Genomic DNA, 19786 nt, shown 5'->3' on the forward strand with positions numbered 1-19786 from the left:
GAGTCGATGCTGCTAGGGCGATGGGCTTGATGATTGTAGATAGGCTAGAGCAATAAAGCTATACCAAATCATTGCGGTGTCTTATACCTTATGGTGTAACCGTTTGTGGACGTTATGAATATGCATGCTCCTCATACAGTTCCTAGACACTAGGTCTGACAAAACTAACGTGCTTTAGCCTTGAAAAGCTCTCGCTGAATGAATCTCGCTTTACTGTATGGCACCCGCAGATTCCAGAAGTTTGACGACTTTTTCATTACCACAATCAGTAGCCCATCGCAGTGGAGTCCGGCCATGGTGGTCTTTTGCATTGAGATCAGCACCCGCCTCAAGAAGGAGCTCTGTGATATCACGAATCATCCGAGTGGAAGTATATGTTCCTAGATTCACAAGTCCCTCTTCTTGCTTTTTAGGGAGAACTCGGATAGGAATTTTTTTAGACGAACCCTGAGCAGCCCATGATAGTGGTGTCCGGCCATTTATATCCTTGGATTCGACATTCGCACCCGCCTGAAGTAACATCTTTATGATGTTCATATCATTCTCCCCGTCACTAATCCCGGGATCACCCATGATACTAGTATCATAGAAATCATAGGCATCGGGCTTGCATCGACCAGCAGCCCACGACAATGGCGTCCGGCCAGCGTCATCCTTGGATTCAATTTCTGCACCCCGTTCGAGTAAGATCCTAATGCTGTTCTCATTCCTGCTACTCTCAGCAGCCCACGACAATGGTGTCCGGCCAGTATTATCCTTGGCTTCAACCGCTGCACCTTTTTCAAGTAGCATCTTGATAATGTTGTCATTTCTCCTCTCAGCAGCTAATGATAATGGTGTCCGACCATTGGAACCGCTCAGATTAACGTCAGCACCATTGTCAATAAGAAGTCTGGCAATTGCTTGGTGGAATTGGGTTCTCCAAAAAATTGGACGATATCCCAGCGTTCCGATGCCCACAAATGTGCCCCGTTGATGGTGGTGGACGATGATGAAAGTTTTATCTTTTTCTAACAGCCGATATAAAGGGGTTCTTTTTTCATTGTCCCGGGAGTTCACATTGACTTTACCGGACATGAGGAGTATTGTAGCGATTGCAAGACGATTCTGGGAAACAGCAAAGTGTAGCGGTGTTTGACCAACATGATCCTTTCTGTCAGCATCAATCCAGTCGATAGCCAGCAATACCTTCACTATTCCTTCATGTCCCCACCTAACAGCATGTGCAAGTGGAGTCGAGCCAATTGAATCTTGTGAATTCACTTCAGCGCCGCCCTCAAGAAGCAGCTTACAAACAGCCTCATGTCCAGTTCTAGCAGCATGCGACAGCGGTGTCAGATTCTGAGTGTCTTTTGGCTCTAATTCAGCGCCGCCCTCAAGAAGCAGCTTACAAACAGCCTCATATCCATTTCTAGCAGCATGCGACAGCGGTGTCAGATTCTGAGTGTCTTTTGACTCTAATTCAGCGCCGCCCTCAAGAAGCAGCTTACAAACAGCCTCATATCCATTTCTAGCAGCATGCGACAGCGGTGTCAGATTCTGAGTGTCTTTTGACTCTAATTCAGCGCCGCCCTCAAGAAGCAGCTTACAAACAGCCTCATGTCCAGTTCTAGCAGCATGCGACAGCGGTGTCAGATTCTGAGTGTCTTTTGACTCTAATTCAGCGCCGTTCTCAATAAGCCACTTCACGACAATCTGCCAGCCCCTCTTAGCAGCATCTGATAGCAGTGTCCGGCTATGGTGGACTTTTGACCCTGTATGGGTTTGGTCTGATCTAATTAGGAAGACCAGAAGTATCGCCTCCTCACATTGTTCAAGGAGGTGATAGAGAACCCCGTTTCCTCGTCTAAAGGTAAAGTTACGTCCAAATACAGCCCCTTTATTTTTATCTTCATAATATTGCTTGTAAGCTGTATGGAGTAAAGATACTGGGGGTGATGCTTGCACTTGAGCCGTTAAAAAGGCGCGGACTGCTTCGCCGCTGTATGTAGCCAGCGCTGCAAATATTGGCGTCCCATGACGCCCCTTCCCCACTTCAAAGCAGCATAGATTTGATGGATGGATGCCAATGAGATTTGCCAAATTATGTTCCGCTAATATATATAGGAGGCTCACATCGGGGGTGTACCGGCACACTTGATGTTCTTCGAACAGATTATAAAGCGGAATCCATCGGTCAAGCTGAAAGGTCTGGATGAAGCCTAACTGGCTGACCCCACCTCCTTCAGCCGCGTCTCCGTGGTGCAAAACGTTTTGGATGGCGTATTCCAAGAATGGAAATTCTCTATGTACCGACTGGCGAAGTTGTGTAGCTTCTGGAGATGATGCTATTGGGAGAGAGTGCCCGAGATTTGACCTGGCAGCGATAGTCATTTGCGTGAGGCAACATTGTTTCAAACGCTCATGGCTCTGCCCTTGAAAATCTGATCCAAGATCGGAACAAATTTCCATTAATCCGTTCTCTCTCAAAAGAAAGTCATTGACTGACTCGTGGATGAATTGGACCGTTTGTGTTTTGCCCTTCGTAACTTCAGCAAGTCCTTTAGAGCAATCAAGAATATATCTATCCATAACGGCTGGTGTTATATCAGGACCCCATGCTGACAGAGGTTTAATACCAGAGTGAATGGCAAAGTATAGTTGTTCTCGTCGCAATGGCTCCTTAGCAAAAAGGATCCACTGAATGCATAAAAGTAATCGCCCGTTTTCGCGGTTGTCGCGAGTTAAGATGTCACGGAAGAGCTGGTGCAGGTCTCCAGGGATAGCTCGAAGCCGTTCCTTAAGTTCACAGACATTTCCACTATCATACTCCTTGTTCAGAATTGCTACCACCAACACCACCCACATAAATACCCCAAGTGCCTTGTTCTGAACATCAATGGAGATTTGCTTGGCAAGATCAGTGTCTCCAATATTCAATTCAGTATCCAAGTAGTTGGTAATATCTTGACGGTGTCCTTCTTGTCCTTCAAGAACTAGGGTGATACCTTTTCGAATGGTAATGTGGGGATAGTGTCGGCTTGAAAGACAGACATAGAATTCAATACCAGTCGATGTTGTGTCTGCACTTATGGTTTGAAGGAAGCTTATCATGTCTCGAATTTCATCCTCGGCGCATTCATCCAAAGCGTCGATAAAACAGATCAAACGATGCTGTCCCAAACGCTGCACAGCTTGTTCGAAAAGTTCTTTAAGTGACTCTAGAACCCATTTGTGAGGTCTTCCAGCCTGTGTTGACATTGCCAGTTCAAGAGATTCAAAAACATCTTGAAGTTCTGGAAGTCTCTGGAGAAGTTGCAATAACAATGATCGATACATCCCAAGGGTAGACCTTTCCAATTTGTCACCACGTGCGTTGAAGAAGAAGGCTATAATGATATTGTTCTTCCCCTTCAATACTCTTCGCGCATTATCCAACGCGAACTTCATCAAGGTCGATTTCCCGGCTCCAGGTTTCCCCTTGATCCATAAGAAGCCGTTATGTTCGATAACCTTGCTGCGGTCAAGCCAATCACGATATTCAGCCTGTCTGAGCAACCATCTGCAGGTCTTGGCATGAGCCTTCTTAATAGTAAGGTGGCGGGCGTCGAACTGGTGAAAGTGTAGTGAGTTAAGTAACTCACATTTTTGTTGCTCGTCGAGTGAATGTTTCTCTGCTTCTTTGGGTCGTTGACAAAGGGCACCAGCTCTTCTATCCGGACTCGCGCTGATTTCTCTATTTTCAACATTGTCACTATGAAGGACTGCGATATAGTCGGCCATTCTTTTTTCGGCCTTGGCTTCGTTCACAGGAATTTTGGAAAGAAGATCTTTGGCGTATGCAGCTGCTGTCATCGCTGCGTACCCTTGCCACTCCTTATTCTTATGCGTATCTGCATAGTCGCAAATACCCCGAACGACCAAGCATGGGAAATGATTCATCAATCCTGCCGCTTCCATTTCAAAACACAGAACATCTTTATTTTCTGCCAATGTGTCTCGAACGGTAGCATCCTTCATAACCTGATTTGCGGAAGCAATGAGGCCGTAGTGAATCACTGGATTCTCCTGTCGTTCCGGCCGCTCGACGAGATTAGACAGATCATCACCACAAATAGCAGCACAGCTTTCCTCTCCATTTGGATGGATAACATGCGCTTTGTGAAGCCTGTCAGTGTTCAAGTTCGGCTGCTTATAGTCTTTCGCTATCCGAGGGTGTTTCTCCAAGACATCGCTAATTGCTTCTTGAAGACGGTGACCGCTAATCGCATATTTGGTTCTCAATGCTTTGACTGCCGTCTGCAAAAATAATGGTGGCTGATTCAAGAATCCAGTTGATTGGAAGCTTTGATCTTGGATTCTCTTGCCAAAATCATACTGCCACACACCACCATTCCCATTGTGAGCACTACTCACGACAACGTCCCCCAACCGGATATCATGCTTGGGACTTGGTGCACCGCCGCCAATTCCAACCATGACACACGTTCGAATGTTCGGAAAGCTGTGGAGCATGTCCCTCGCAGCTAATGATGCAGATGTTGTGCCATAATCATTTGGCATGACGGCAATGACAACATTATGTCCTCCGATCCTCCCTAATGTGTAGGTATTGTTATCTTTGCTAGACAGACTATCCAGTCCTTCGTGTTCTTCGTCGAGAAAGACTGTCGCAGCGACGTGTTCGGGTTCGACAGCACAAATCCAACCGACGGTGTAGCTATGATGACTCAGTCTGAGCCAAGGACGGTTGTCGTCATGATTGATCTTTGGTCTTTTCACTGTGTTGAAAACGCGTCTTGGGTATTCCTCGGTGTCAGGTCCTCTCTTCGGCATCGTGCAAAAATCTGACAGAGCGATCAAGATATTAAGTATTAGGTATGCATCGCGTTGGTCGAGACGGAGGCTTGGGCACCACGTTCCTTTTGGTGAGTTACATTAGTTTCAATCGAGTAAATATCTGCGCGTTCGTTAAGGAATCAGGGATAGATACCAGGAGGAGAGTAGCTGGGTGTCTCCCACAGCTGCCCAACAATTCAAGGCTCCACGCAATTCAGCCTCAGCCTCGGGGAAGCCCCATAGCCTTGCCACGTCAATGTAATCTGATTGGTGAATGATATAACCACAACCAGGGTCTATTCGCCTTCAATATGAGATCTCTCATTGCATTTTCGAGTCTCATCAAGTCCTGTTGGGAGGGGAAGTTGGTTGAATTCCTATTAAATTGCTTGAGTTACTTGAAGTCGAACGAGCTAGCGTCTTAGAATATGCGAGACCTATTCCCACTGAGCGTATTTAACTGGGCTTAAGGTCTTGGAGGGCCGAGACACGCTACAATCAATAAGCTCCCTTAGATGATGGGCTTGCAAACGTATGCTGTATATAGAATTCCTGGAGTTAATAATTAATGTGGTTTCTCAGGCGTTTAGCAACACCATCAATTAATTCAATCAGGAAACTTGGTAAAAGAAGGTGATCTGCCTGCATAGCAATAGTAGGAGTAGAGGTGTTGGCTTCTGTCTGACTAGTAGAACTGCTCACTGAGATCTCTGCCATATTGATTCGAGCGTTTAGTGGTTGGTTGGTAGGTTGATAGGTAGGTTAGTGGCCCGTTCCGCAGGCCTAGGCGTCTTAGGGCCTGCAGTATCTGGCTTCCTGGAAGAATATGAGGAAAACAGCTTCTTTAGATTCAAATGATCATTTAGATAACTTCAGAGATGATTTCCCGGGCTACCAGGCTCATAATCTATTGAAAGGGGAAGTTGGCTGGATTCCTTGATTAGATTGATTATATTGCTTGAATCTATCGACATAACTGGGAGGAAGATATCACTTAGGAAGACCAACGGCGCTAGGCCTAATTATATTGTCTACTCCGCAGAACAATCCTTCCACACCTCACAGCTTGCTCTTAGGCTCTATCAATCTCTCAACCTCAACAAACTGATAATAAAAGTCCAAGCTCTTCGCATTTAACAGCGTCCCGGAGGGCTTGATCTTCTTCCCCGAAACAATCTGCTTCACCGGCAACTCAACCTTCTTGAGATTAACCGTCGTCTACACAATCGTTAGTTTACGCTCCTGCTCGCAAACTACTACCTGCAGGAAACAACTTACCGGAATCTCAGGCGTCTGGAAGACATACTTGGGGACATGTCTCGCACTGAGAGCCTTCCGAATGGCCTCCTTGACCCGTCCCACCAACTCCGTCGTAAATTCACGTCCCGGTCGCATGAGCAGGAACAGCATCACCGATTCATCAGTATCTTGGGGTCGGCGCTGTCCCACGCAGATCGAGTCTGCGATCTCATCGGCAAATCGTGTGTCGATTACGTTGTAGATCTCGGCGGACCCGAACCGGATTCCGGAGGGGTTTAGGACTCCGTCCGAACGGCCGAGGAAGAAGATTTGTTTGGTAATGGGGTGGATGCTGATGAAGTCGCCGTGGGTCCAGACGTCTTTTTCATTGTTAGTATAGTCAAGACAATGTGTAAGAAGGGTGTGAACGCTTACTGTCAAACCGGGCAAAGTAGGAGTCGAAATACTTCTGGGGTCCGTCATCTCCGAGGAACTTCACCGGCATGGTTGGGAAAGCAGCCGTGGCGACAATTTCGCCCGGTTCTCCGTCTGGAACTGGCTTCCCCTTGACACCAGAAGCTCCTTCGTCCGCTTGGTCATATGCTGCGATGGGGAGGCCGAGACTGGGTCCCTGGCAGCCGCCCACGTACAGAGGTGTCAAGGGGTTTTCGAGACCGAAGCATGCTGCTAGATCGGTTCCTCCGGAGATGTTTGCCAGCTGCGTGTGAGCGGGGAAGCCCTCATCGTAGAACCATTCAAACAAGGACTCTGACAGGACCATGCCGGTGCTAGTGACAATGGAGAGCTTGGAGAGGTCTGCGATATCCCGTGGCTTGATATTATTCTTCCGCAACTCCTGCAGATATCGCGGCGAGGTACCGAAGTGGGTAACTTTGTACTCGCCCAGCAATCGAATGAGGAATTTCACGTCAGGCAGGAAGGGGCTTCCATCGTATAAGATGGGTTTCCCACCGAACATCAGCCCCGTAATGGCGGACAGATACATGATCCATCCCGTTGTCGTGTACTGTAGCACGACAGACTCCGGACCATGAAGCCTATGTAACCGGGCCTCTTTATTACCGTTGAGGATATATCCACCGACACCATGAACAATCGGTTTCGGCTTCCCGGTCGTCCCAGACGAATAAACAACAAGGAATGGATCACGGAACCCAATGCGAACAAATTCCAACTCATCTGAGCGTGCCTGGGCCAGGAATGTCGCCAGCGACTGCGTCTTAGGCATACCACTCAGATCAGCTGGCTCCGCAAACCGCGGCACAGCAACCACACCCCGAAACTCCTCGACACCACCCAATCCACCAACAATATCTCGAATCTTGGGCCGCAGATCAATCCGCTTCCCATTATAAACCGCAGCATCATCAACAAATACCCACTTTGGCTTGAGCTGCAGCAATCGATCCAGAATTCCCTTAACACCGGTATCAGTTGAAGCCGACGAGAACAGCGCCCCAAGCGCCGTCGTCGCTAGCAGCACAACCAACGTATCGATACTGTTACTCGCTACCACCGCGATTCGATCACCCTTGACAACACCCGCTACCTTCAAGGCCTGGATTAACCGTCCCGTTCGCTGTCGGAGTTCGCGCCAGGTGATGCTAATCGGTGGCTCGGAGCCACCCTCGCGAATCTGCGTTAGGGCGATCTTGCCGTCTTCTTTGTTTGTGGTTGTTATTTGCCGATCACCGTTGGGGGTTCGTTCACCAGTGAAGAGCATGTTCTCGGCGAAGTTGAGCCGGATACCCTCGAACCAGGTCGGGATGCTATCTATGCGGGCTGATTCGTCGACGACGGTGGTGTAGCTTCCTTCGTAGATGATGGGGAAGTAGTCCCAGCAGAAGGCCCAGAATGCGGCACGGTTGTTGATGGACCATTGGTAGAGGTCGTGAAATGTCTGTTCATGGTTATTAGAGGGTGTTCAACTGGCGAGTATCATTTTTTTTGGATATGAGAATGTAGAGACATACAGAAAATCGAAGACCCTTCTCAGCTTCTAGTTTCTGTTTAAAGGCCCACATCTCCGTAGATTGGGGGTTGGCATGTTCCCATAGTTTGCGGGGAAGGGTGGAGGATGGAGAAGTCATAATTGGAGGTCTAGAGGCTGTTTTTGTCTCAATGGATGTATTTATAAGGTGATATAGTAGATAAATGAAAGAGAACTTGAATATTTGTTAAAAAGAATATCGGTCTGACCAGATGATCACAGTGATACACACCAGTACTATTTATAAGTCGACCTGAAGATACCCCCGATATCGCCTCGGTTATCGATCGGCTTATGCGGAGATGCGGGGGAATTCCCACTGCTTATTTCTACCGTCTTGAACCCTATTTAGACCAGATTGCAATTCTATTGGATGCTAGTCTTAGAATCTAGAGCTTTCAATGAGCTACTTACCCGAGATAGCTATACTTATCGGTAATCAGTGTCAGTAACTCCTTGTTAGGGTTAGCTTTTAGGTTCGGTATGTGTTTCTCTCTCACTTAACCGCTGTCTATACCCGCAAAACGGAATGAAGGTGGTTATACTGGATAGGAATTATGTGTCCAGGATCTTGAGTTGTATTTGCTTGCTACTCTCGTGTAACTAGGGTGAGGTGAGTTTTCTTGTTTCATGTTGGTTATTCTTGTCCTTGTTCTTTGTATTTAATGATGTTCTATCCTGCGATGGTCCGGGGGCGTTTGCTGTTTGGCGTTGATCGAGATAATTAAGGTAAGCTTAAACATAATACTACACCTATATCATGCTTACTATGATATCATCCCGCTATTCATTATGAGGCTAATACAAAGCTCTGGGAGACAAAGAACCCACCAAGCAGTAGGAGTAAGTAAAAAGGTGAAGACACGCCGGTCTTGGCAAATTGGGGATTAGGGCACACTTTCCGCTTTCGGTAATGGATTTGGAGACATCGTCGACCGGGTTTGTAAGAGCTTCCCCAAGGCTTTTTGATCCTATTCAGGTGCTTTTAGGTGGGTATTAAAATTTTTATTTACTATCTTGAGACGATTTACACCTGCAATATTAGATAGAATCTGAATATAGGTTGTATGCACACACGCAAAACAACCAAAACCATATTTGACCCGAACCCATTCCTCACTCACAAACCACGCCCACCCCTAACACGCACAAACCCTCAAAGCCACCATGTCGACGCGTCTTTTCGAACCTCTACGCATCGGCAACATCACCCTAAGCCACCGAGTGGTGATGGCACCGCTAACCCGCCTCCGCTCCGACGAACATCATGTCCCCCTCCCAATGTCCACAAACTACTATGAACAGCGCGCCTCAGTCCCCGGGACACTACTTATCGCCGAAGCAACTCTCGTCTCCGCAGCAGCAGGAGGCGTCCCCCACGCGCCGGGCCTTTTCACCGAATCGCAGATCCAGGCATGGAAGAAAATCACCGACGCCGTGCATGCTAGAGGGAGTTATATCTTCTGCCAATTAATTGCTCTAGGCCGTGCAGCAGACCCATCAACTCTTAGGAAGGAAGGCGGGTTCGAAGTCTCTGCCCCTAGTTCCATTCCCATGGAGAATGGGGGAGCAGTTCCCCATGCCCTGACCGAGGACGAGATCCATGGGTTCATTCGGGACTTTGCAACCGCCGCTAAGAATGCAATTGCGGCGGGATTCGACGGCGTCGAAGTCCACGGTGCTAATGGGTATCTGGTGGATCAATTCCTCCAGGATGTCAGTAACCAGCGGACGGACCAGTGGGGCGGGAGTATTGAGAGTCGGGCCCGGTTCGGGGTGGAAGTTGCCAAGGCGCTCGTTGAGGCCGTTGGTGCGGAACGCGTGGGATTTAGAATTAGTCCCTGGAATACGTGGCAGGGGATGAAGATGGCGGATCCGGTGCCTCAGTTCTCGTATCTGGTTCGGCGGTTGAGGGATCTTGGATTGGCGTATTTGCATGTTATTGAGTCGCGGGTCATCAACAATGTGGATTGTGAGAAGAAGGAGGGCATTGAGCCATTCCTTGATATCTGGGGTCGGACTACTCCCGTGCTGGTTGCTGGGGGTTATACGCCCGAGAATGTGCGCCAGGCCATTGAGGATGAGTATAGGGATTATAATGTTGCTGTTGTCTTTGGGAGGCATTTTTTGGCTAATCCGGACTTGCCTTTTCGGTTGCAGCGTGGCATCCCCTTGCAGAAGTATGATCGGGATACGTTTTATACGCCGATGCAGTGTCATGGGTATGCGGATTATCCTTTTAGTTCGGAGTTTCAGGCACGTTTGAAGAATTAGGGTTCTTTTTGTGTTGGGATGTGAGATGGGCATAGGCGAGGATAGCAAGCTGGGATATCGTTTGTATTATATAGAATGATATATTGGTACATATATCTGGACGGATCTCGCTTTATGAGAGTGAACGGTATAGTATACTCCGTAGACTGTGCATAGAAAGGAGGGATGGCTAAATAGGGCAGACCAACAAAAAGAATGATGCGTCGGTCGGTCGACACAGAAGATGTTTTACCGTTAAACTACCGAACGCGAAAATACTTCTAAGTTTGCAAATACAAAACTACTCGTAGTGCTTTCACTCCGGTTTAAGTTCTTTCGCAGAATATCATGTCTTCCCTCTGCCATCTCCCTTTCACAGGGTTAGTTTGTATCACGTGGAAAAGGACTTGTCTCGTTCAGCCTGTAAGTGACTATAGTCAATTCTTAGGGTTTGTGAAGGGTCCTGGAGAAAATTATACTTTGATATTCACTAGTCAGGAAAATCACACAGTAGGAATCTTAGTTGCCAAAACTATAAAGACAAGAACAAAAGTTCAGGAAGTAGAGCTTCTTTTCGCTCTCGCTTGCTTCATCTCTTCTCTCATAGCTTACATCCCATCGTTTCATTCTATCCACTCCCATACTTACATCGTCAAGTTTCCATCGCCTGATATGCGAAGATGGGGTCTCCAAGCATGACACGATCTGTCCACTTCAAGCACGAGGCATCTTTCAAAGAAGCTGTAAGCTACTCAATAGAGCTACAGCCGCAATGACTTCTGGCAGGCATGGCCACTTGGCAGCGCGGGCCTCGAGTCCCCGGCCGCTGTATCTATGGAAAAGAGTCTCACTTGTCCATGTATTGATTCGTTGGAAAGCATCGATAGTCCAGAAATCACAGTGGCTCAAATCCATGCCAGGCTGTACCATGGAAAGTTTCCATAACCAAAGTCAACCAGAGGGCTAATACTCCCACTCAGGGTGCCCCTTTATAATAGGCCCCCAGAGCGTTTTTGACCTCGCCCTCAACCATGCGAAAATGGAGTAGAGAGAACCGCCAAACGAACAGTGCGTTGTGCTATACTCTTGCCCACGTCCAAAGCACCTTCCCGTCCCTTTTCTAGCGTGCCAAGAGACATTACAGCGCTTTGGAGAATTGGTGAGTTGAAAGACGAGAAGGTGCCGATTTCGATCTTCCTCAAAGGGAAGACATCGATAACGTAGGTCGAGTAGAAGCGATAGTTCACATCATAAATTATAGAGACCATTGCGAATATCGAAATTGAAGCAGCGTTTATGTTCACCTCAAGCCTCTGCCTGGCGGCCATGCCCGTGGTAGCATATACACAGTACTGCGCAGTCGGTCCATATGATCAAATATATAGGAGCTATTCAAGCCACTCCACGAGCTAGCAAAATACAAGCACTGACTCCTCATTACCGGGTAGCCGTATGCGCTACACCATGACAGTACGCAGTGTTCATTCCCTTACTGTGAACTCCTCTGATGATATTGTCGTTTACACGAGAAATCAGGGAATCGCAGTCGTTTGCCTCGTTTGGCCAAGCTTAGCCAATTCCAGGGGGCACCCCATGTCAACGCAGTGCTCCTTGTCAGGGACTGCGGCCACTAACTCTGGGGCACCGGCACCGCTAAGCTGTAGCACTGTGGCCCCTTGCCCTAGGTGCTGCGGCCTCAACGTTTACATGGCCACAGGCCTTTTGAGCTGTGTATGGCAACTTTGAAGGGACTTTACAAAAGCTTACTAACAATATGTAGACGGTGGAGTTTGCAGCATTTATACCTTTTAAACTAAGAAACGAATACATACGACCATAGGGTGTGGAGAACAGGGCTTCCCGTCCGCTCAGCCGTACTTAAGCCACACGCCGGGAGGTTAGTAGTTGGGTGGGTGACCACCAGCGAATCCCTCCTGTTGTATGTGTTTTTGTTTGTCTTTTTGGGTGGAGGTCTGGAAGATATCATTTTGCTTTCTTGAAGACATGGGCGTGTGTCCTGCCGGAATCCACGTCTGCTCCCACGCGCGAGAAAAGAACTAGAGCTAATGAGGAGGTTGCGTTGGATGTTTCTGATATAGTTCAATATGACTAGACTTGAGCAAATGATAAGCTGATATGTCATTTCTTTGAGCTTTGACCAGGCGTGTTCGATAGGGTTAAGATCAAGCGAGTAAGGCAGTCAATCGATCGTAGAAATCCCTATATTCTGGAATTAACGTTTAATCTTGGTGACTGTAGACTGGGTGCGGATTCGTATTTTAGTCTAGTGGTGGAATCAACATTTTGGGTGATATACAGGATCCTCCTGTAGCTACCTCTGTCTATATTTATGCGCAGTAGTTCATTATTTAAGGACGATTTGGGGCCACGTCAGGGCCTGCGGTGGCCTGGGTGCCTGCTGCATTACATTGTTACCTAAGTTAGTTTGTATCAAAGTTCTACTTACCGGAAGCCTGAATTAGGGCAGGGAGACGCACGCCCCCTTGCGTGCCCAGGATGCCTAATTAATATTTAACCCCTACAAGAACCAAGAGATCACTCAACCAAATCACTCAAAAATAATGCTGACATCATTCTAAAAATCAAAGAAAAGGTGAATCATTTACGCACGACTCCAATACTATGATCCAACGTCCCCAACGTGCATGAAAGACCTAAAAATGTCACTTCTCATACTTCCGATAGAATTACTGCGGCTAATAGCTACGTACATCAAGACAGAAAAAGATCTTAATTCTTTATGTCAAACCAATACTTGGCTCTATTATGTCCTAAACCGATTCTTATATCAACAGAACATAAAGATTTCAGGAGGATCTGCGCTGATTTGGGCAGCTAAATTTGGAAAAGTGGTCACAGCTCAAATACTTATTCAAGAAGGAGTTAAAGTTGGGATGCGCGATACGAATGGCATGTCTCCACTGCTATATGCTGCAGCATATGGACACTTGGCAGTGGCGGAACTACTGGTTCAGGAAGGGGCTGAACTGGAGTCCAAAAACTGGCAGAGTCAGACACCGTTGTCAAGCGCTGCGGCCCATGGACATGAAGCAGTGGTGAAGCTACTGTTAGAGAAGGGAGCTAACCCAGTCTATAAAAATCGGCATGGTCGAACTCTACTGTCATGGGCTGCAATGCACGGGTATGCCGAAATAGTGAAGTGGCTGGTTGAGAAGGGGGCCAACCTTGAAACTAAGGACCGGAATGGCTGCACCCCGCTATTATTGGCTGCAGTGAATCAGCATGCAGCAGTGGTGAAACTCCTGATCGAGAAAGGGGTTAACACAAAATACAAGGATGGCCAGGGTCGGGATCTCCTCTCATGGACTGCAAAGCACGGTTACGAGGGCGTGGTGAAGGTGCTGATCGAAAAAGGGGCCTATCTTGAGTCGAAGGACCAAAATGGCCAGACACCATTATCATTGGCTGCGAGGCATGGGCAGACGGCAGTAGTCGGCATACTAACTGAACAAGGGGCGAATCTGAAAAACGGGGACTGGTATGGCAAATTGCCACTATCATGGGCTGCAACATATGGCCATGAGGGAGTGGTAAACTTGTTGATCAAGAGGGGAGCTAATCTGAGGTCTAAGGATGGGGATGGCCGAGCACCGTTGTCATATGCTGCAGCGCATGGACACATAGAGGTGGTTAAGCTACTAGTTGAGAAAGGAGCAGATCTAGACTCGAAGGACTGGGGCCTTCGAACGCCTTTATCATGGGCTGCAAGACATGGACAGATGGCAGTAGTGAGCCTTTTAATCGAAAAGGGAGCGAGCATTGAGTCTAAGGATCAGAATGGTCAGACATGTTTATCATGGGCATCAAAATATGGGCATGAGGCAGTAGTAGATTTTCTTGTCGAGAAGGGAGCCAAATGCGGAGCCAAGCGGAATAACTCCTCTATCTTGTAGCGATCTTTGTCCCGAAGATGCAAAATAGAGCACCAACTATCTGGATGAAGCCACCACAGCCTAAACACTAGGATAACTCAGGGATGTTTGTCTTGGGAGGACCACTAGAGTTTTAGCCCAGCATCATTAGCGGTTTTGGGTTCCGAGTGTTTGAGCTACCTTGGTTACTTAACCCAAGATTAGGGTTTTCTCGCGGGATCAAGACGGATAACCGGCCTAGATCCGTTGCCATCACCTTCTGCGCGACATATACTATTATGTCTCCCCGTCTTGCATACTACCCGCTTGTGATAATTCGTGACATGATTAGCAGCCGACCACTGACTGTTCCTAGATGACCGAAGCGGCTGGATGTAGAAAATACCTGACTATAACTGTTAATTAAAATCTACAAATGTTCGGTAATGCCCGAGCTAGACATACCTCGCCAAAACTTGCAGGTTAGCGTGTTGAGTCCAAACTGAGAGCAGAATTCGGTGGAGCGGTGGGCCATCTATAACCAATATTGGCAGTGTAAGTGTTTTCAGGAGAGAAAAGTAAGTTACTGAAGCCTATTATCTAAATCTATCTCTAATTACCGATAGCATTTTACTATATCGGAAGAACAACCTGGTAATTTATATACTAGAACTTAGAAGAATAATTAATAGAGCGAGATATAGAAGAAAAGATAGCAGAAACAGTATAGATGAAGAATATACCGACGGTATTCGTAGAATATCGATACTAGGGTCCACCCAGTTATAGATAACGTCTGTTACAGACTTTTTTTTCTTTTCTTTTCTTTTCTTTTCTTTTTTTTTTTTTTTTTAAAAAAAAAAAGGAGACAATGCTATATTTATTGTAGATATTCCATCCCCTCAGCCTTGGGAATCCGGACAAAAACCCCACAAATCAAAGCACTGAGCAAAGATACTGCTACTAGGTAGTATTCCGGCATCTTGGACATCCAGTATAGTCAGCCGGGTGGACCTCTAGTTAAGTGAAGTAAAGAAGGCATCTGATACCGAGTTATTTTATGCTAGGGTGTTGAGGTTGGTCTTTGCTCTGCATTGCTCTCAATCTTACACTATATTCCAGGACACGCCTCAAAGATGGGTATCCTCTAGATTAATTGGAATTGTGTTTGGCAACCAATGTGCTTTTCTGTTAGGCATGTCACTGCTATCAAACACTCGCTCTACAGAGAAACAAGACACAAACCATTGCCTGTTATATTGTAGTAAGAAAAATACGCGTTATTACAAGAGGAGATAGTAAGTAGCTCTTAAGTTACGCGTCAGTTTTGATGTTATTCGCTGCTCTTTCCGCAACAGCATACACCGTCGACATGATGGTCGCCGCGGGAATTAGAGGAAAGATACTGGCATCACAGACACGCAGGTTCGTAGTTCCATACACACGCAAATCCTTTTCATCCACCACACCTCCTTTCTCTCGAGGAAGCATAGCCACCGTTCCACTTGAATGGTAGGTTGTAGTTGGCTGTATCGTGAAGATATCTTTTTGCCGATTTTCGATCTGTAAGAAAAGCATCAGGGTGGTTGCGTTTTCCGTCGACTAGTAGGTAATCAGAAATAGGCTTTAGACTGTGGAGTCGTTCCACATCTAATAGGTTACGGGCCATGATATCCAAATCCAATGAGTTCGAGAAATAGCCAGGATCGATTATCGGGGGCCTGTTAGGGTCCGATGAGGCGATATGCACTGTTCCACGAGAGAAGGGTAGGCTTTGGGAGAGACCTAAACTCAGAAAGTTTCCAGGTAGAAGCTCCTGGCCTACGAAGCTCTTGCCCGCTTGATGAAGATTTGCCTGAGCAAGAAACATAAACATAGAGCAGGTAGGGGTATTCAGCTCCGCGTAGATATCTCGGATCACTTTGTCCCGATCGTCTGGGCCGCTGAGGAAGGTATCCAGATAAGCCCGCTTGGCTTCCTGTTGCCCGTGATAGTCAATCATAGGCATATAGGCACAAGATTGCACGCCTCCTACAGTCATTGGTCCCGCTTTGTGTTCTGCATAGAGCTTTAACGCAGTCTGAATCGCGTCTGGCTCCTGTCGCAGCAGTGGGTCACCGGTCATGACCCCCGGCTTCACCTCGAAACTGATCCCGCTCATAAGATGGTCCTGCAGATTTTCGCCGACGTTGGGGTTGTCAATCACTACCGGGATATTGAATTGGTCAAGAATAGCTTTATTTCCAATCCCAGATAGCTCAAGCAGTTTCGGGGTGTTAAGTGCTCCAGCAGTAAGGATAACCTCCTTCTTAGCTTTGATAATCTTTGTTTGTCCTTGGATATTTGCTTCTACCCCGGTAGCTGTAACCCCTAGATCTCCCTGGGAAAGGATGATTCGATGAGCGACTGCATCTGTAATAATATGGACGCTCGGTCGCTGCATCGCAGGGGAGGCCATACCCGGTAGCCGCATAACTCCGTGTCTTTGTTTCAGCATCGACAGTTGCTAGATTGGAGTAACCGCCGGTAGACACTCCCGAGAAAGGATCGGCGGTAATTCTGTATCCCATTTCTTGAAAAGTATTAACCCAGGCTTTGGAGAGTGGATCTTGTTGTACAGCAGGAAAAGAGACCTTAATAGGACCCGAGTCTCCATTCATATGCGGGTCAACCCAAGTTGCCCGATACGGTCGCGGGTGGATTCGTCTGGAAGCTGCAGCGTGAATGCCTTTCTATAGTACGAGGAGAGACTTTCCTAGGTCCAATTGGTGGCGCCTAGTTTCGCCCAGCCATCAATTCCCGCCTTCGTGGGCGCTACAAAGGCCTGGCCGTTGATGCCGGATGAGCCACCTAGCATCTTGCCCTGAGGCTCCTTGATCACTCGGTCACCTAGGATAGTCTAATCAAGAAAATTAGCATCCGTGTGTTATCACCTGCTCTGATACAGCAGGCTTGGACAGGCATACCTGAGTGGTTTGGAACTGCCAATCCGCTTCGGGCCCCATTAGAGTGGTCCAGAGAGCAGGGGTCTGAACTCGAGGATCTTCGACAAGGTTCTTCCCTGCCTCAAGAACGATAACGGAGCGAGTGGCATCTCCCCCTCGGACAAGCGAGCAGCGAGAACTAGTCCGGACGTTCCCCCTCCGACAATCACATAGTCTGTCTCTGAAGGCATTCCAGGCTGAGAAGCCATCGTTTCCAGTGGGTGAGAGAACCAGGGTCAAGGGAAAAAAAAAAAAAGAATTTAAGTAAGGAAGAAGAAGAATTATTGGGTTCGACCTTTTGTATAAGGAAGAAGTGTGGATGCTCTGTGATCAAGCGGGCTGTGACTGCGGCATTTATAGGCTGGTGGTGACTGAGGGTTAGCGAGAAGCAAAGACAGAAATACAGAAATTGCAGTCCGTACCGTTCAACGGTTGTTAGTGCTTACTCAGTAGTATGCTTGACTTTGACTAGTGCAGAATCGACTTCGACAGGGATCATTAGACTGGTAGTGGCCTCGGATCATCTCTGTGCTCATTTCGCCCCCAGCAACAAGAGTGCCCTGATTTCTATCGTAGATGACAGGTTTTGCATGGTGAGCAGCAAGCTACCTGCCGAACCTTGGGAAGATTTCGGCACGTTGGAGGTCACAAATATACACGCGTCTTCAAATGACATGTCCGGGCCGAAAGCTACGAGATAAATCCTGGGAGCGACAGTTCCCAGTACATAGTGTCGGACGTCTGTGGGAGGAAGAAGGCCGGGCCCAAAGCGAATGCAATAATACTGCATATGGGTATGTAGTGGCCTGAGAGGACATGGAGTGTCTCGGCGACTAGCACTGTAGCCACTGTTCCTGATATGGCAAGGGGTATGAAATAGGGAGCGGTGATGATTGGGGGTTTGTCTTGAATTTGTAAGAAAGAAGCGAACTGCGTAGAACGAACACGCGCCGTTGAATGCCCTGCAGCCCAGGAAGTATGATATCAGCAGTCATATCATGCCTGGTGTTTTCTAGAGTCAGTTGTCGATAAGAAGTCGGGATACCCAGCGTTCCACGAACTAAAAGGCAACAAGGAGCAATACCCCGTCTATGACCAAGGTATATGTATATGGTGTCCAGTGGGTGGGTGCACCCTGTGTTAGTCCGAAGATGAGCAATCCACACCCGTCCACTGAAACAGCTGCTCCAAGGTAGTCAAAGTCCTTGAAGACAGTTTTGCTTTACCTGCCAGACCGGACGATGGCGGCAGGGTTGGAACCGCCCAGTATGCAGCGACTGTGCAGGGGGCACACACAATGGCCGTAGAGCCGAAAACCCAGTGAAGATGTGCGCTGAAGGTACCGCCCTGCAATGCGCCGACACCGAATCCCAGTGGAACCATAGCAGCCATCGAGGAGAAGACCATTGTCTTTCTCTGACCGGGGCTTATAGATGCGTCCCAGCATGCTCACTGCAGTCGACTGTATCATGCTTACTGAAAGGCCTATCATCGCACGAACAACGAAGTGTAACACCATGCGGGAGGGCGTGATGGAGAATATCCCAATCAGGTTCCAGACCGTAGCCAGACCAAGGCACTCACAGTCGAGCCACTTGGGGTTCGTCAGATCTGCTAATGATCCTGATACCACGACAGAGACACCATTGGCAATACAGAAAGAACCGATTAACCATGGGGATTTCGACCCAGCAAGCCCTAACGCATCTATCAAAGTAATCTGGTTGACAAGAGTATTTGCCAGAACGATTGCAAAGAGGAGCTGTCCCACTGAACAGGATACTACAAACAAAATTTCTGCAAATAACGTGGATAGCTCGGGGAGCTTGCCGTGACTTTGGCCTGGTGCTTCGTGTGACACTCTAGACATCGCCGCCAACTGTCTTGCTACGTCGCTTTCATTTTCACGGCAGCCGACGTTGTGTGGGAGACGATTTGCCGTTCGAGACGGATCTGAATTAGCCCGGGGAAATTGAGAGCTCCATAGATATGTTAAAAAGGAAAAAAAAAAAAGGGTCCAAAGCCGCTGTTATTGCTGGCCTGTCTCAATTAGGGTTTGAAAGAGAGGCGCCGTTCTAGACTGTAGCTATTCTCGTTTTCACTAACGCATTGCATTGAAAAGTCTAATCAAAACGGAGAGCAAACACAAGTATCGGACTCAAACATTTCCAACATCTTGATTTATAATATGGAGTAGGTGAGTTTGGAGTCATTATGAAGTTTCGGGGAAGGACATGGAGAAGCTGAAACATTGCAGTATAATGTATTAGGTTTATCACCAGTTCATGGTCTCTGAAGGTAGGTTTACGAACATGATCTAACTTCTGCTCTGCAATCGCTTAGCTTCCTGGTCAAATAATAGGCTATATAGAAGGAAACGAACATAACATATTGGTATCTAGCTAATGGACACGAAATACTTCATCCCCAAAATGCCAAGCCTACAATAATCTTATAGTGGAGCCAAACGGCGGGGGCGACGAGGCCTGCCATGTTATTGAACTTGGAGAGTTCGCTAAAGGTGTGTCCAGTGTAGTCAAACTCAGTAGATCCTAAGAAATCAACTGATACAACGAAATAACTGTTCT

General features: G+C 47.5%; 6 protein-coding genes across 6 annotated transcripts; 2 read left to right on the forward strand and 4 right to left on the reverse strand.

Moving 5' to 3' along the window:
• Positions 1 to 210: 210 nt before the first annotated feature.
• On the reverse strand, positions 211 to 4815 carry F9C07_2059595 (ankyrin repeat protein; the record flags this gene model as incomplete). Its single annotated transcript, XM_071508631.1, has 4 exons — positions 211 to 919; positions 1457 to 3763; positions 3854 to 4184; positions 4239 to 4815. 4 exons carry the CDS (start codon positions 4813 to 4815, stop codon positions 211 to 213), a joined length of 3924 nt encoding a protein of 1307 aa, XP_071365630.1.
• A 1062-nt stretch (positions 4816 to 5877) lies between these two features.
• F9C07_701 (acetoacetyl-CoA synthase) lies at positions 5878 to 8168 on the reverse strand (the record flags this gene model as incomplete). The annotated part of the gene is made up of 4 exons (XM_041288660.1): positions 5878 to 6036; positions 6097 to 6437; positions 6493 to 7978; positions 8052 to 8168. The coding sequence occupies 4 exons, from the start codon at positions 8166 to 8168 to the stop codon at positions 5878 to 5880; spliced, it is 2103 nt and encodes a 700-aa protein (XP_041141208.1).
• Positions 8169 to 8333: 165 nt separating this feature from the next.
• On the forward strand, positions 8334 to 10396 carry F9C07_2279085 (NADH flavin oxidoreductase/12-oxophytodienoate reductase). Its single transcript, XM_041284254.2, has 2 exons — positions 8334 to 8797; positions 8893 to 10396. The coding sequence occupies exon 2, from the start codon at positions 9236 to 9238 to the stop codon at positions 10340 to 10342; it is 1107 nt and encodes a 368-aa protein (XP_041141207.1). The 5' UTR covers positions 8334 to 8797; positions 8893 to 9235; the 3' UTR covers positions 10343 to 10396.
• A 2500-nt stretch (positions 10397 to 12896) lies between these two features.
• Positions 12897 to 14307, forward strand: F9C07_2279086 (ankyrin repeat-containing domain protein). The gene has a single exon (XM_041284253.2). The coding sequence runs from the start codon at positions 12988 to 12990 to the stop codon at positions 14254 to 14256; it is 1269 nt and encodes a 422-aa protein (XP_041141206.2). The 5' UTR covers positions 12897 to 12987; the 3' UTR covers positions 14257 to 14307.
• Positions 14308 to 15450: 1143 nt separating this feature from the next.
• On the reverse strand, positions 15451 to 17570 carry F9C07_2279087 (GMC oxidoreductase-domain-containing protein). The gene is made up of 2 exons (XM_071510349.1): positions 17181 to 17570; positions 15451 to 17113 (listed from the first exon to the last, which is right to left on the reverse strand). The coding sequence occupies exon 2, from the start codon at positions 16709 to 16711 to the stop codon at positions 15671 to 15673; it is 1041 nt and encodes a 346-aa protein (XP_071365631.1). The 5' UTR covers positions 16712 to 17113; positions 17181 to 17570; the 3' UTR covers positions 15451 to 15670.
• On the reverse strand, positions 16970 to 18605 carry F9C07_705 (uncharacterized protein; the record flags this gene model as incomplete). Its single annotated transcript, XM_071511567.1, has 3 exons — positions 16970 to 17113; positions 17160 to 17395; positions 18425 to 18605. 3 exons carry the CDS (start codon positions 18603 to 18605, stop codon positions 16970 to 16972), a joined length of 561 nt encoding a protein of 186 aa, XP_071365632.1.
• Between the last annotated feature and the right edge of the window lie 1181 nt (positions 18606 to 19786).

Source organism: Aspergillus flavus, chromosome 1, assembly GCF_009017415.1.
Source record: "Aspergillus flavus chromosome 1, complete sequence".
Classification (NCBI taxonomy): Eukaryota; Fungi; Ascomycota; class Eurotiomycetes; order Eurotiales; family Aspergillaceae; genus Aspergillus; species Aspergillus flavus.